The sequence below is a fragment of the Diceros bicornis genome, chromosome 19, assembly GCF_020826845.1.
Source record: "Diceros bicornis minor isolate mBicDic1 chromosome 19, mDicBic1.mat.cur, whole genome shotgun sequence".
In the NCBI taxonomy this organism is placed as follows: domain Eukaryota; kingdom Metazoa; phylum Chordata; class Mammalia; order Perissodactyla; family Rhinocerotidae; genus Diceros; species Diceros bicornis.
Window position 1 is genome coordinate 46,118,065 of NC_080758.1, and position 16,821 is coordinate 46,134,885.

Sequence of the window (16,821 nt, forward strand, 5' to 3'; positions counted from 1 at the left end):
AGCTCCAGAGGGCCCTGGGGGCCTATCCAAGCCCTGCCCCTCACTGGCTGTGTGTCCTTGGACAAGTTACTACGCTCTCTGAGTCGTCTGGGAAATAGGGCCAGTAGCTCCCTGCCTCCCACAGGAGTTGAAAGAATTAAGTGAGATGGTCCTCGTAAAGGACTGAGAGCGTGCCTGAATTCCTGGACCAACAAATCGTGACATGCCATTAATAGTGTTGTTACTATTATTGTCATTATCATCAATGATATTATTCTATCCTTTAGAAATAGGAATGGTCAAATTAATCCAAAAAGGCCATACTCTCTAAAATATTTGGGCCAGTTGTATTGATAGTACCATCAATATCAGTAGGCTCTCCGCATCTTAGTTTGACTTCGTACATTTGTTTTGGTCCTTTGTTCCAGTTTGTTTTTGTTTTTTTATTAGTAGTAGTAGACTTCTTTTGAGCAGTTTTAGGTTCAAGAAAATGGAGCAGAAGTACAGATGCCTCCTGCCCCCGACACATGCACAGTCCCCCCCCCCCCCACCAATATCTTGTTGTTTGGTTTATTTTTCCAGTGGGTAACATGGCAGAGAGTTAGAGCAGAGTTTCTTGTAAGCAAAGTGGCAGGCCCATCCTCCGATGCCAGGAGGTGCCCTGCAGCTGGAAAGGAGCCCCATGGCCCGCAGGCCCCTGGGTATCCAGAAGGGTTTTGCCACAGGGTGTCTGATCGAGGTTGGGTGTTCCCACCTCACGCTGCCTTGTGCACAGGAACTAACGTGGCTTTCAGTAGCCATCACCCTTGAGAGCACGGAGAGCCTGGCAGATCTATTCATTTCTCGTTCCAGTCCAAGCGTTGATATTGCAGGGTGTTAGATGGAGCTTCTTGCCTCAAAACAGGATCAGTACATAATATTGGAACGTAGCCTTGGAGAGCTGGTGTATGGACTTCTGAGCAGCACTGGGGGTTTCAGCGAGTTGAGTATGTCAGCTGCGGACAGCTTATTTAGTTCTTGGTTGATCCACAGATGTGCAGCTCTGTCTTCCAATTACTGCACTGGGCTGTCCTTTCAAAAATAATGATAAAGCCTGCATATCATTGGATCAGCCAGGTCATACAGCAAAAGAGGGTTTGAATCCATTGCAATTTGGGAATGTATATTCTGACTCATCCACAAAGCTGTAAAATACAGTATTAATTTTTTTAAATTGATATTTTCCAAAAAATAAACACCCCACAGGCAAATAATTTTGTACAGATTATGAATAGACCAAGCAATAGGAAGTTATTTTTAAGGCTTTTCTGCATGCCAGGCTCCTCAGAGATTAGAAAAGTATAAGACTGTGTCCTTACCACTCAAATCCTCCAGCACCTACAAAAATCACACAGTGAACAGAAATTCAAGGTGGACAAATCAGAAAATATAGATAGGAATTATAAAATACAGATAGAGTCACACCAACCAAGGGAGAAACTGTTTTGATTTATGGCCTTACAGACTCTTATATGCAAATATATAAGTGTGTGTGTGCACTCATGTACATAGATAATTTAACAAAAAAGAGATTGTACACACTATTTTATAACATTTTTCATTTAGTATCATAAATGTATCATAAATATCTTTCCTTGTCACTAAATCTGGATTTACATAATCCCTTTTAACAGTATTTCATTGCATGAGAAATCCTAGTTTATGTAACCCATCCCCTGTGGTATAGTTTGTTAGGTTTTGATAATTTATTATAGTCAGCATTTTGGAATAAATATTCCTGGCGCGTATGTTTTAGTGCCTTTGTCTGATGCTTCCACAAAATCAAGTGTTAAGATACACTTTAGGATCTTACAATCTGGTTGAAGGGATCAAACACATACATGTGAAAGAAAAAACCAGTTTATAATGGGAGGGAGGGGTGTCTAAATTAGTGCCACAGCCAAGAGTCAAGGCCAGAGAGATCATTTCTTGCTTGGGTTGCTACAGAAGGCTCCATGAAGGACAGCTGCTAGTGACAGAAGCAACTCAAATCAGCTTCAGTGTAAAAGGCATATTATTGCCTCATGAAATTGGAAAGTCCACTTTGGTTTCAGAGTGAGCCAGGTCCACGGTTCTCATGGTGTCATTGGGCACCAGTGTGTGTGTGTGTCTCTGCCTGTCCCATATCTGGGTTCAGTTTCCTACTGTGTGAGCTCGTTTTCAGGCAAGCTCTCTGACAGTAGCCTCCAGCAGCTCCCGACTCAGGTGGTGTTTATGTCTCTAAGGAGAGAGCTCCTTTCTCCCAGCTTCTCTGTTAATCCCTGCTCAGCCCCTTGTAGACCTTCTGCCCACCCCCACTGCGTGATGGAGAAGGGGGTGTTCTGGTGGCCAGCCTGGGACATGTGCCTGCGCCCTGTAGTGAGAGAGGTGGGGGTGTGTGGCTGAAGGCCCTTCCCGTGGAGCAATTCTCAAAAGGAAAAGATGCTGGGAGGTCAAAAAATGAGAGAGATGTTACTACTGAGGTTGCTGGAAACTGAAGGCTGAGCAGCGCACCCGTTAGAAGCTTTGGGCTGCAAGTAACAGGGAAACTCCAAATCAAACTGGCCTGTTTGCCAGTGTGTTATGTTATGAAGGCCAGAGGCAGAGTGGGCTGTAGCACCACGGGATCAATGGCTCAGTGATGTCATTAAGTTGACTCAGGTCAGCTCAAGTCAGATTTCCCTCAAAGTGGCTGCCAGTGGCAATCAGGACCCCCAGCTTTCTTATCCACAGCCAGCACTGGAGGGTGAGACACAGTGCCCTCTGGCAAGGACTGTAAAGCCTTTCCTGCCCTCTGATTGGGCCAGCCTAGGTCATGTGCCCACCCCTGAACCAATAGCCATCACTGGGGAATAGTACACGCTGATTGGCCAATAGTATCTGCTCCTGGAGCAAAGGGTGGGGTCACATGGGGTGTGGTGGATATTTGGACAAAACTGGGATCCCATTAGGAAGGACTGGTCATGGAAGCTGGGTGGTCAACCAACAATGTAGTCTGAATAAGATTTCGTGAGTTAGAGAGGAAACATAAAGTTAGGTAAGTAGAGAAGTGATTAGAATTCCAGAAGATACCCTGGTCACAGCTGACCAGAGATGTGGAACCAAGATTGCAGAATGTCCTACAGGGAACAGGAGAGTGAACAAGCTCAGCTGGAAGTATTCATTTATTTATTCCTTCATTGCACAGGTATTTATTGAGCACCTACTATATACCAGGCCCTGTGCTGAGTGCTAGGGATAAATGAGATAGATAATGGTCATATGCTCATGGACTTCTAGTGGGGGAGATAGACGACAAACTAATTTAGTATCTAATATGTCAAGAAAAACAAAGCAGGATAAGGGGATAGAGAGAAATGGGAGGGAGGGGAGTCCGGGCCTCTTGCTTAGACTGACATTAAATCAAGAACCTGAAGGAATGATGAAGTGAACCAAAGTGATCTGGGGGAGCATGTTCTGGGCAGAGGGAATAGCAAGTGCAAAGGCCCTGGGGCAGGTGTCTGTGACATGTTTGGAGGACAAGGGGAAGAGTGGTAGGCAATGCGGTCAGAGAGGAGGGGTGAGATCACGTAGGGCCTCACAGGCGTTGAAAGACTTTGTACTTAACTCTGAGTGAGATGGTAAATTCATGATGGCAGAGGATGTTACTGAAGCAGAGGGTGGCTGGACCCTCACCCCAGTGGCTCTGCCCTGACTCTGACTTTAACCCCTTCTCTCCTCTCTTCCAGGCCATGTACATGTTCTACGCGCTGGCCATTGTGTGTGATGACTTCTTCGTCCCCTCCTTGGAAAAGATCTGTGAGGTACATGCCTCATATTCTCGGTGTGTCTGAGCCGGGCACTGCTCCAGCCTCCTCCACTGAGGTCTCAGGGAGCCCTCCGTGCAACCAGGGGTGGGAATGCCAGGCACCACCATGCTTCAGAGTAATGGGCAATATTAGAATAAAAGCTCCATCAGTCTGCTCTGAATTTCCCAATACTGATCCATGTCAGGCTTTAACGCATACGACCAGCTCTCCCTGCTCCATTTGGCCATAAATCAAGGTGCTATTTGTGGTCAGCTCCCATTTTTTTTCTCTCAAAAGTCCTGCTCTTCCTTTCTCTCTGTCACTTTCTCTATCTCCCTCTCCTCTGTTTCCTTCTGCCCCCATAACCCTCCTTCAGTGATTCGTGGGCCCTTGCAGAGTGAGAAATCCTCAGCCGCACACCTCCATCCCCCTTCCTCTCTCTGTATATGGACAGAAATGCTCCAAGCAGAGGGCTGAAAGGCCAGAAGATGAAAGAGTGGGCCGCAGAGACCAGGAAAGGGACTCTGTTCCAAATCAGACCGCTGAATACCAAGCTAAATCCCTTTCATCAGAAAATATTCAGCATATCTAGAACTCTTTCATTCTCTTGCTTCTTTCATCTCTTTGTCTGTTTTGAAATGTAGTTTCCTTTATCTGGAAGCTTTCCATTTTATTTTATTTTAATTCAGAATCTCATTTCAGAAAGGATCTCTCCCAGACACGCCTCCCATCAGGGACTCAAGTTTCTTTCTGTAGTTCTCAGACTTTGTTGTCCCTCCCCTGTCCTCCCTCCCTTCCCTCATGTGTCTGATTCATAAGGTCTTGGGGGACAGCCGGGGACAGAAGTTGCATTTCTGTTAAGTTCCCAGGTGATGCTGAGGCTGCTGGTCCGGAAACCACACTTTGAGAACCACTGACTTAAGCAGTTGCTTCTACATCCTGGAAGTCTGTTAGTTTTGTGTACTTAAAAGAATGAAAAGAGGCTTGTTCCACAATAACCCCAGAGAGGCCCGGGAGTGGGTTCCTTCATACAGTGGAAACAGGAGAAGGAAAGTGAGTGAGCTGGTGTCTGAGAGGGGCAGTGGGCGAGTGGGGAAGCCCTTTGTCCAAAGCGATGTCACCTGAGAACAGGGTCGCCTTGTGTGGCAGGGGAGGAAGTGCTGAAGCACCTGTCATTAGGGTCATTTGTGATCTCTGAAATACCACCATTTGGTGGTTTATTCTTCGTGCAAAGCAAACTACTCTCTCTCTTTCCCACACAACTTTTTCTTTAACTAGCAAAGCCCCTGTTCTGGAAGTGTACATACAATTGTCAGAATGTATTCTTCTTAATTGAAGAAACTCATAGAACCTGAAGAAACTCATAGAACCTGCAAGCACGCCCCCCTGAGGAGAAAACACGATGAAAGACAGCGTGGGCCTTGCCGTCTGCGGGCCGGGTTGTAAGGCGCAGAGCTGCTCCAGAGTGATACACGCAGGGGGCTGGCTGAAGTGCCGGGGAATTGGAAAGTGCAGAGGGAGAAAACGAAGGGGGAGATTGATTCGTCCAGGGGGTCAGGGGAGGGCTCCTGCAGGGGCAGGACTGGAGCAGCCTTGGAGGGAGGGTCTCAGTGGCAGCAAGTTTTAAGGAAAGATATTTGAGCAGAGAAGAGTCTGAGCCATAGAGCCAAGCGGGAGAACCCGGGGCTGAAATCATTGTGCAGGGAGCCCAGGGTGTCAGGAGTTTTTCCGTCCTCAGGAGGGAGCTGGGAATGCTTTTGACGACCATGTTCTGGTAGATGGAAGGAGTCCAGAGGCAAGAAGACTCCCCAGACTGGATGGTTCTGAGCATCCAGTGAGATGTTGCCAGGGCTGAAGTGAATTAGGGATAAAAGGTGGAGGGATGTGAGGAGATCTGGAGGAAGAAGCACACTGAGCGGATGAAGGAGAGAGAGGAACTGGAGATGAGCCCAAGGTGTGGACTCCACAGCCAGTGCCCCATCAGGGAGCCGGAGCTGCAGCAGACACAGCAGTGCCAGGCTCACAGCTCCTGGCAGGTCTTGGCCAACCACCCCAGGAGTGTGAGCTCTGCATCAGGTTACCTCCCCACAGATTCCCTGCCCTGGTGGGACGAGATGCCCCGGGCGCCCCTCACAGCCACATCTTTCGACTTGAGGCATCAGTACCATCATCTTAGGATCTTCTCGGAACTCTGTGTGAAGTTTAGCTGTTCAGTCTAGATCCAACAAACCCAGGATTCCAGGTCAAAATGCTCAGTTAGGGCTCCTGCTGCAGCTCGTTGCTGGTCAGTGGAGCCAGCGGCCTTCGCCGAGGCCATGCTGCCCCTCCATGGCTGAGCAAGGAAGTGCAGCTGCTGGTGCCCTGGGAAGAGGCACAGCATCATTCAAGGCTAGCGTCTCTTAGCTGAGATGCCAGGAGGGGATCGGCTATTTCCTGACAGCCAGCAGCTTACCTTCTGGGTCATGACTGAATGCAGAAAAGCTGAACATGCTAACCAGCCTCTGATGTGTACTTGTCTTCTTGCCAATCCCCTTTTGGACCAACAAACAGGGTAACCTGGAGGGTTCGTTGTGTAGACTGTCTTCACGGGGCTCTCCATCACTTTCTGCTCCCCCTACCCTGGGGTGTCAAGACTGCATTGAGACTGGGGAGTGGGTTTCAGGAAGGTGAGCCGCCCCACCCCCGAGCCTCAAGCCTCCTAGGATCAAGGCTCGCAGACTGATTACCATGAGCCTAATTCAGCCTAAGAGACACACGGTGTTGAAAAAAATCAGGATATTTTGCATAAAAATGTGGATTTTGGCATCTCTGAAAAAATAAGCATATTTGGCAACACCAAGGGAGCTGAGCACCGCTGCCTTTAGAAAGGAGGTGAATGCCCACCGGGCCTCTCACCTGCCCACTGCACTCCTCCCTGTTATCTGCACAGTCCCGGGCGGCATTTGGGTTGGGGACCCCTAGATCGTATCCAGAGCCCTCTCCCTGACCCTGCACCTTGAGGAGGATGGTGAGAGGATCCGTGGCCCAGCCGGACTTCGGGCAGGAGTGGCTGCGTTCCAGGAGGCAGGGGAGGAGTCGGGGGACTGAGCTTGGAACCTCGGCCGTCAGGGTCGCCTCTGTTTCCGGGGAAGCCCAGCTCACCGTATTTGTCCTTGCTCCTCTGCAGCGCCTGCACCTCAGTGAAGATGTGGCCGGGGCCACGTTCATGGCGGCAGGCAGTTCGGCCCCAGAGCTATTCACGTCAGTCATAGGTAGGTGCCGACCTGGAGAATGTCTCAGCCCTGCCCTCTCGAAAGGACAAGGGCTCTGGAGACCGACGGCCTTCCAGCGGGTTGTCTAACAGGCAGCGAGAATCTCCAGGCCCCGAGGAGCAGAACGCCAGCCTCCCACCCCACTGTGGTTGCTGGTATTATTTTATTAAAGTGATGCTTTTACTTTGCATGAATGTGCCAGTGATCCCATGGGACAGTCCCAATGCAGGTTAGAGAGCTCTCTCCAATCCTTGGCTGTTTCCTGTAGATCTTGAGAACAGTTTAACTTAATGCTTATGAAAGGTCCCCTGCACCCACCTTGGAAAGCAATCTGTCACAACAGCCAGGCTGACGTTGGGTCTGTGTTTTAGGCGTCTTCATCACCAAGGGCGACGTGGGAGTTGGGACCATCGTGGGCTCTGCAGTGTTCAATATCCTGTGTATCATCGGTGTCTGTGGGCTCTTCGCCGGGCAGGTAAGAGTGACGGCAGAACATGGCATCTGGGAGCGGCAGCGTGGAGGTGAGGCAGGGGCCTGTCTGGCAGGAGCACAGCCAGCATGGGGCCAGGGGTCTGGGGCCGTGGTGCTGTGGGATCTCACACCCAGGAGGCTGGCCCAACTGGAAACTGTCAGGCACCATTATTTGGTCTCTGTGTTGATGGAATACCAAGTGTCCTGGTCCATGTAAACAATTAACCAGCCTGAAGATGCGGGCCGTGAATCTGAAGGTGTCACACTCATTTTGATGTGTTACTGATCTGAACTGGAATGACCTACAGCAATTTTAGGTATGGTTTTGCCTCAGTGGAAACAGGGTAAATAAGGGAGAGTGAGATAGGAAATGACACAGATTTTTTCTGCTAAAAACAATTTGCAGTCACCACGTTTAAGACCCAATCTTTCCTTTTCTATAGTGATCAAGCATTTTTTTTACATGTTCGCTTTAGCTTGCTTTGGGGTCATGAGGGGCTTTGCATTTCTGTATTTTATCCGTGGAGACTGTTCCACTGCCGGTGGTGTCATGAGTCCATGTTCTTTGTGAACTCTGGTTTTGGAAAGTCTTGGGAAGACACCCAGAAGTCACCAGAGTGTGAGGCTGCCTGGCAGCCTTGGCGTTGCAGGGCACCCAAGGGTTTGCAGCCATCCTGCTGGCTCTGATGTCCTAGTTTCTTCATAGAAATTCTATTCAGAAACAACATGATCCTGAGCTCTCTGCCCAATCATCCAGGACTCTGAGTATCTTCTAAGAAAAGCGACTTCTAGAAGCTTACTGAGGGCGCTCCACTTGCAGTATCGAGGAAACTGGTGATCCTAACCAGCTCCCTCAGTATGGAGGATGCAGCTTCTTGCTAGAAGCAGCAGGTTGGTTTGGAAGGCTAAGGAAAGGTCTCCCACATCCTTTACCGGGCTCTTCCATCATTCAGTCAGCCGGCCAGGGGCGCCCGATGCTGCCCGTCTCTCTAAGGCCGCCTAGAGAGTCTCTCATGCAGGATGCACTCTGGCACGCTGCAGCTGTTCTCCATTGCCCGCTTTTTACTTCCATCACCTTCATGCCAATTGATTTGTCTGGGTTGCCTGGTGGGTTTGTTGCTTCTGGGTGACAGGCAGAGAGAGACCTTGGTCTCATCAGGAATCGGCTCCAGAGCCCACAGGTGGACGGTTACTTCTGAGAAGAGGCTCTTGGATAGCTGCGTCCATACATGGTGATTGAGTTCTGCCCCACTTGCTAGACTGAACGTTTTCTTTTTTCTCACCGTTTTGGTCCATTATCTCATTCTTAGATTTTGTGGACCCACGATATGGTGTTTTTTAGATCTCCTATAAATGTGGTTAATACCAAAAAACAAATGACTATCTTTGCCTTGGACACCATTTGCACTTCCCAGGCTCTCGTCTGTGTTGGGTGCCTTCTCATTGCCTTCCGGAGATGAACAGTCACATCCTGCAGAACAGCTTGTTGCTGTTGGCACTCTCTTAATTATTATTGTCACCATTAGCAGTATGATTATTAGCCTGGCCGTTATTAGTGTTGTCATTAGTTCATTAGTCATTTGTACCTGAAGCCTGATGCAAAAGCAACCCCAAAGAGGGAGAAATGATGTAAAGAAATGAAACAGATGACTGGGAAGCGTCTTGTAAATGCCATGCAACTAATTACATATGAAGTGGCTTGAATGCTTTTGGGTTTCATAATTTATTAGTAATGTGATTAATCACTGGCTTGGTTAGAACAGCTGCATAAAAGACAAATTGCTTCCTGAACTTCAGCAAGTGCTGGTATCAGTCACTTTACCTCTTCTGGAAGGTCTTTGTCAAGCTCATCTCGCAACCCTGAATGATCGTGGTGAGAGGTACTCACCACGATGATATTAGAAGTCGCCCACTTGATGATTCTGGGGCCAGCCCTGCCTTCTGTCTTTCCTTGTCCTGTGCCCACTTGGAGAGTTCCAAGTCCATCCAGCTCTCTCTTTCAGGGCTTTGTAGAATCCCTGAAGTCTTTGCAGAGGGAGCAAAATGGTGTTTTGGAAAGAACATGAGCCCGGGAATCAGACTGGCCTGGGCTGGAATCCTGAAGCTGCCATATGCTGGCTGGGGAGCCTTGGGGGAGGTCCTTCACCTCTCTCAGCCTCAGCTTTCTCATCTATGGAGTGGGTATAAGTGCACTAACCTCCTAACATCGCTGTCAGGATGAAACGTAACATGTTCAGCATTAAACAGCACCGGGCCCACACGGTAAATGCTCGATAAAGTGAGACACAGTTATCAGCTCTCAGAAGAATAATGATCCCTGGGATCCTCGTCTCCAAATTCCACCCTAGGTCACTGTGATCATTTGACCAAACAGTTGGTGGAACTCACTCGCTAACTAGTGGAACAGCTGCAGGATGCCCAGTGGGGAGAGAAGGGAAGGCCAAGGAAGTCTTCTAAGTGAAAATCGAAATGAGGAGATGTTGACAGAATGGTCTCGGAGGACCGGTCCTTACCTCTGTGCTGTCTGATCAGTGGGTGGAAAAGAAAGATGGGTAAGAAATGAACGCTGCCTTAAATCTTGAGAAGCCCTCCCAGGGTGGTGTAGCCGGTGCAGTGTAATGTTACCGCAGAAGGTGGTGTTGAGAATTGAACTGATTAATAAATCCAATCACAGGTCTCACTCAGCATTGTTATTTATGTTGCTCCGCACTTTCCTCTGGCTGGGAGAATTACCACCGAGTGCCCGTGGGCCTCTCTCTAATGTGTTCCAGCGTGAAGGGCTGCTCGTGACCGAGTCTGTTACCCATCTGAAATTAAAGTAGTTAAGCCGTAAGGTTTGAGTTCCTGTCTCAATTAGGGTTTTGATGAATTCAATGTAATTAAATGTCTGCTGTATTTGCAGTTTCCAAGCATACCCAGGCTTTGGTGTTCACCTAAGGTACTTTGGGGAGTTTTACGGGAGAAGAAGGAAATTGCTTCTTAGAAAGTGGCTCATCTAGTGATTCTTGGCGTCCCCGCAAGACGTTTACAGCACTGTGGCCCTACAAGTTTTCTTTACTGAAAAACAAAAAATAATAAAAACAAAGAGCAGATACCATACTCTGATGCAGCTTATTAAGTTTCACATATTGTATTGAAAGAGCTTCATGCCAGTTCTGTAAAACAATGTACTTATGCATTTAAATCCTCCATCCAGCGCATGTTAAGCTTCAAAGACATAACCACAAACAGAGAGTAAACAGTTCGACTGCATCCCAGATTAGGACTTGCGTATTCCGGTTATTACGGGCCGGCAGATGGCTCCGGTTTATAATGAAGAGCTCCGACACCAGTACTCCTGGCAGCTTCCTGATGTGCTCTGGCGAGGTCCATCTGATCTTGGCTGGGTTTGCCTTTCATCAAATACCTTGTCCATGCTGGTCCCTTTACACAAACCCGAGCAGCACCCAGAGGTTACACACCTCAATTGAAACCTGCCTTTGATTGGTTTCCCCAGAAGGAGAATCTAAGCAACAATTCAAGTTCAAGTAGTTTATCCAAAGGGTGATCCCAAGACATGCCAGCCGGGGAGTGGGGGAGTGAGACAGGGAAGAGAAAGCGGCCAAGGAAAGTGTGTTAGCACGCAAGCTACCACTGGGGCAGCTGGGATTCACTTCTTCTGGGGGAACTGGGAGGTGGAGCAGAACACGGGCCCCCACATTACCTCACACAAGGGGAAGGGGGCTGGGGTCTTGATCCAGCAGCCTCCACCAGCTCTTGGTTAAGGACTGCACCTGAAGCCCGTGAATTCCCCGACATTCCAGCTTGCCGGGCATAGGTAGGATGGACTTGGGGCGCAGAGAAAGCCTCCAAGCGAGGAGACGTAGGAGCTGGCCTGTGGAAGGACCTGAAATGGCAAAAGTGGGGAGACGTGAGTGGGGCCCATAGAGCATTTGCTACAGACTCAAGACTAAGTTTTTAAAAATAAGCTACGCGGTGGGTCCCACCTCCACCTCCCTTGGATGAAACACAAGCATTAGTGCTAGGCTGACTATTAAGAGTTCAGGGCCAGGACATCTTGCATTTAGGTAATTTCCTCTAATGTGAAAAATAATGGCTACCATACAAGGCACTTTCTGCTTCCAATTAGGACACAGAAGACCTTAGCTCCCATGGGAGCACCAAAAAAAATCTGGATAATGTGAAAACATTCTTATATATGGGACTATCAAAGAACAATGGAGACAAGAAAGGCTTGATGAACTGATTTCCAGAGAGAGGAGCCCTTGGTAAGTAAGGAGTGACCTGGCAGGTCTGCATGCAGGGAGAACAGAGGCTGCCCGAGGCGCAGAACCTCACAGGGTGAGAGGAAGCCAGCTGAGCCGCAGGCAGTGGTGGAGATGGGTGGGGTGCAGTCGGAAAGTTATCAAGTACAATGAGAATTTGTTCAACACTGCAGTTCTTTCCACCGCATCCCAAATTTGCTGAGAAAAACGGAAGTGAAGGCAGGACCGAAAAGCAGAAAGAAATCGTCCCATCTGCCCCATCTCCCACGTTCTCTCAATACCTGAAATTGAGGAGTCCAAAGAGCTTACCCGGGATCCCAGATCGAATCCTGGGGAGGACCAGGAGACTAGCCCTTCCTCAGGAGCTGGGTGTGGGGGCTGGGCTGCCCAGAGGTCAGCCGCTGCCCAGTCCCTGTCAAAGGAACCCTGGCTGGCGTCCGAATCATCACCTCCTCGCTTGGGCCAACAGGTAACAGCAGAACTTGAAATTTCCGGAGAAAAAAAGAACAGTATTCTTCAATTCTCACTCTTCTTCTGCACTTAACTCCCAGGATGCAACAATAAATCACAAAACCTGCAAAGAGGCAGGAGTAGGACTCATAATCATGAGGAAACACGGCAGCAGAAGCCAGCCCCAGATGAATTAACAGAAAAGAATGTAAAACATCTACAGTAAATAGAGAAAGATGGGAAGAGTAAATGAATACATGGGTAATTTCAGCAGAGAAATGGAAAAAATAAGAAAACTAGATAGAAATTATATATTTAAAAAACAAACCCACAATCCATCTGCCATTTGTTGAGCTTCTCCATTGTGCTGGCACTGCACTAGACGCTTTATGAATACTGGTAGAAATACACCCACTGAGTTTTGAGATAGTATTATCCTCATTTACAGACAAGGAGACGGGTCCCTGGGGGCAGGAGGGGCTACCGTGCGGTGGATTCGCGTGGATTTGGGCCCACACCTGCTGAGTGTACAATCCCTTCTTTTTCCGCATGGACAACCTATGATTTAAAAGTCTCCAGATATTATTGCATTCTTAGGATTAGCCTTAGCTTTTAAGTATTCGGTAGATGTTTCGAGTTTAGGAGCTGGAGGAAATGCAAAGAATGGGCACATCAGCACATGGTGGTGACCAGAGAGGGATGATGGAACGACTCACCCAACCAGTGCTCAGCTAGAAACTTCTCTCATGATCTGATGGCGTCGCCCCCTGCTGGCTTTCACTTCCACCAAACAGATGGAGGATTCTGGCTAATAAACACAGCGAGAGACCCCCAGACCACCTAGCTTAGTCCTGGCCTCTTGTTCCCCAGACAGAACCCAGCACATCACCTATCATGTTCCAATTCTGAGAAGCATCCAAGAGGCTGGGGACCAAGGACCAGCGAGGCCAAAAACCACACACCACTAGTTGCCAAACCCAAAAATGGGCGCTGGAGGCCCACCGTCCACCCTTGAGAGGGAGGTGAGCAGCAGCCATCCGTGAAGAAACCGAGGGCAGGTGCAGGGGCAGGTCTCGCTCAGGAAGCAAGATGCTTTAGCACTTGATGCCGTGAGGAGCAGGAGGGGAGAATGTGTGGTATAGGAGTAGACCAAGGCCAGGCTCAGGTCCAGCTGGGGCGTCGCTGGATTCTATCACATTCCAGTAAAATGGAGTTTCTCCCGGTGTCGTCTGCGGGCCACCTGCCTCAGGAAAGCCTTGTAGAAGGCAGGTCTCCAGCCCTAGCCCAGACCAACTGGGTCAGAGGTGCAGCTGCACCTGCTTGAGCCCATCTGCAGGCTCAGCTCTGCTCAGAGTCTTGGACGAAGCTTGGCCTTGAGCAAGAGCAGCTGTCCTCAGGCAGTTGGCCCAGGCAGTACCCCCCTTGATGCCCCAGGCCTCTAACTGGCTGTCTGCCTGAGGCTGTCTCCCGCACTGCCCCCGGGAGTCTCTCTCCCTGGCCACTCTCCCCTGCCCCCGCAAGGCCAGGTCCGGACAGGGCCCCACGCCTGAGCTTCCCCTGACGACAGCGTTGTTCCTGGCCCAGAGCTCCATTAAGGTCAGCCGCCCCGCTCTGCGCTGCTCCATCTGAGTGGCCTCTGCCTCCTCATCTCAGATATCTTGTCAGCTTTCACTTTGGCTCACAGCACTTGTTTCTGGTTTGTTCTGCCTCCTTGAAATGATCTCCAGAAATCAGATCCGTTCTCAGACCCACGTCTAGATTAGTTAAGAGGCTTTCAGTTTCAGGTAACAAAAAACCCCAACTCTAACTGGCTTCTTACGTGAAGGGAATTTATTAGTGTCTCTGAAAAATATGGAAGAAAATGGACATCAGGCATGGTTTGATCAGGGCCCCAGCCCCATTTTCTGTGATTCTTTTGTCATTAACCTCCAATGACTCCTTCCTCAGAATAGTTTTCCTTCATGGCAAAAAAATGGCTGTAGCAGTTTTAGGCCTCATGTGCACATACCACGCTGACCAGGAAAGAAAAAGAGAATGTCTCTTCACCAACCCCACCCTTTATCCCCCACCTGGCATCATCAAACGAAAATCTGATTGGGCCAGCTAAGGTCACCTGGCCATCCCTAAGCCAATCACTGTGGAAAAGAAGCTAGAGTTACTCAATTGGCTTAGGTTAATCAAGAACGACCCACCCATTTCCTCCTCCCCAGAGCAAAGAATGTGATCAATTCCACCCCAAATACACAGCTTTTGGTCCCTGGTTATCATACAGGTAAATGACTACAAGACAAAGCCCGTGCAGTATCGTGTGCTTCCTCGATGGCTGCTTTCCCTGGGCTGGTGTAGCACAAACAGTAAAATGCGCAGATCTGTTACAGGCCTTTATGTGGACATATGCTTTTATTTCTTTTGGGTAAATTATACGGGCATGGGATTGCTGCATTGTACGGTGAGTAAGATTTCTGTAAGAAACTGCCAACTGTTTTTCAAAGTGGCTGAACTGTTTTGTATTCCCGTTAACAATATGTGAGATTCCAACTGCTCTGCATCATCACCAGCACTTGGTATTATCAGTTTTGTTTTGTTTTCTTTTAATTTTATCCATTCTAGTGAGTATGAGCAGCACCTCGTTGTGGTTTTAATTTGCATTTCCCTGACCAGTTATGATGTTGAGCATCTTTTCACGTGGTTACTTGTCATCCATACATTTTTTTTTTTTTGGTGGAAAGTCTATTCAAATCTTTGCCCATTTTTTAATTGGGGTTTTTATCCTCTTATTGCATTGTCAGGGCATTCTCTAAACCATTACACTCGACCAACCCCTCTAAGTTATTCTGTCCAATTCATTTCCATTTCCAAATCCATAGAGAGTAGGGCTGTTAGAAATGACTTAAAGTGGTCATGGAAATGGTTTATTAGTCTTGTTTCTTAGCTTTGGGTTTACAAGAGAGATACTCAGAAACAGCACTCTTGAATGGTGGGGGAGGAAATGAAGAGGTCACTTTCCTTCGTCCGACAAACATGGATGCGGCATCACTGAGATCTGAGATGCATCCTTCTAGAAATGTGAGGAGGAGAGCAGGAGTCTCTGGCAGCTGGGGATGAACTTTCCTTCCATGTAATTAAGTCTCACGTTGCTCCTTGAAAATGAGCAAAGGGGATGGAATTTCAAGTCACCATCTATGTCCTTGGAAAGGCTGTCCTCAGGGCTGGCGAAGACTCTGAATGTACAAGGAGCCCAGAACCTTCCGCCATTGCATCTGAGCACCACCCCAAGAAGAGAGTTCTTCTTTTGGGCACAAATGACATTTCTTTTCGTGATCAAGAGGACACAACGCCCAAGAGGACGCGGCGTCCCCCAGTCTACCTCCTCTTGCAGCCAGGCCCTCTCCCCCGACAAGTAGCTGAACCTGGGGGTGAAGAGTGACTGTCGTGAAGACAGATCCCTGTCTGGCTGCAGATGCTTGTTTTGTTTCTGGTTTCTCGTTAACAAGCACATGTCTAAGTCTTGCCCCACGCCAGGCGCTGTTCTTACAGCCTTACGTATAGTGACTTGTTTGATCCTCACATTACCCTCTGAGAAGGACCTTGTCTTTACAGAAGAAACTGAGGCTCTGAGAGATTAAGTAACATGTCTGTCACAGAACCGGTTAAGTTGGGAGGCTTTTAGGGCTGAGGGGTCCAGCCAGCCCCCACAAAAATGGTCAGTTCTCTCTCAAGCCCAGCTCAAAGTCGATTCAGAACAGAGGCCTTATACAGCAGCTCCCTCCATGTTGCAGCCATCCTCGCCATTCCTTCACAGCTCAGCGCCATCCATCACCAAAACCCGCCTCACCCAGTAAGCCGAAGGGGATGATCGGGTGAAAAGAGAAAGGTGAGCCGTTAGGTGCCTCTCTCACCCCCAGCTAGGATGTGTGTGTGGTGTCTGCTGAATGTACCTCTAGCAGCTCGGGCCCTGCACATCCTCTTCTGAGCTCCCTAAAAGCTGCCAGAGGGGCGCAGGCACCCAGCACGTGGCACAGAGACCCCTCACCTCCACAACTGCCCTTTATTCAAAGGCAGAGCCTGCAGGCGAAACTAGAGGAGGTGAAGAAATCCAGTCCTGGCCTTCCAGCTCCACCCCAGGCGAAGTCACTAGAAAGATTCCTGTGGTAAAGAGAACATAGAATGTTAGCAAGACATGAGAGTGCACATACAGCAGACAAAGGAGGCTGCTGCCTTCAGCCAGGTGTCCACCAGAGAGCCCCCGGTCTTGCCTCTTGTCACCCCCATTCACAGGGCGCTGCATGGGCTGTGACAGAGCAGACCAGATTTCTTGCTTTGGGTCTGAGCAGCTGTGGTCAGTGTCCATGCCATGAGCCAGAGCAAGCACCTGAGGCCTGAGGCTACTCAGATTTAAAATCACAAGCCTGTCTTTGCACAGTAATGTTAATTAAAGGTGGTTTGTCTCTTCGTATCGTCATCTGTGAATTTAAAGCCAGGGTAATAATCCACTGTGCCAGGTGGTGGTCAATACTGTGAAGAAAAGTAAAGCAAGGTGGGGGTCCCAGAGAGCAGGTGGGAGGAGAGATACTGATTTATAAAGGGTTTCCAGGGCAG

At 48.9% G+C, this 16,821-nt stretch overlaps 1 protein-coding gene across 1 annotated transcript in view; it reads left to right on the forward strand.

Annotated features, from left to right (window-relative positions):
• The window catches only part of SLC24A3 (solute carrier family 24 member 3), a 476,071-nt gene that overhangs the window by 338,105 nt on the left and 121,145 nt on the right, over nt 1-16,821 (forward strand). The window contains exons 4-6 of the mRNA XM_058563309.1: nt 3,726-3,800; nt 6,952-7,036; nt 7,408-7,511. Coding sequence (XP_058419292.1) covers nt 3,726-3,800; nt 6,952-7,036; nt 7,408-7,511 — 264 coding nt within the window. The remainder of the gene's footprint in view (nt 1-3,725; nt 3,801-6,951; nt 7,037-7,407; nt 7,512-16,821) is intronic.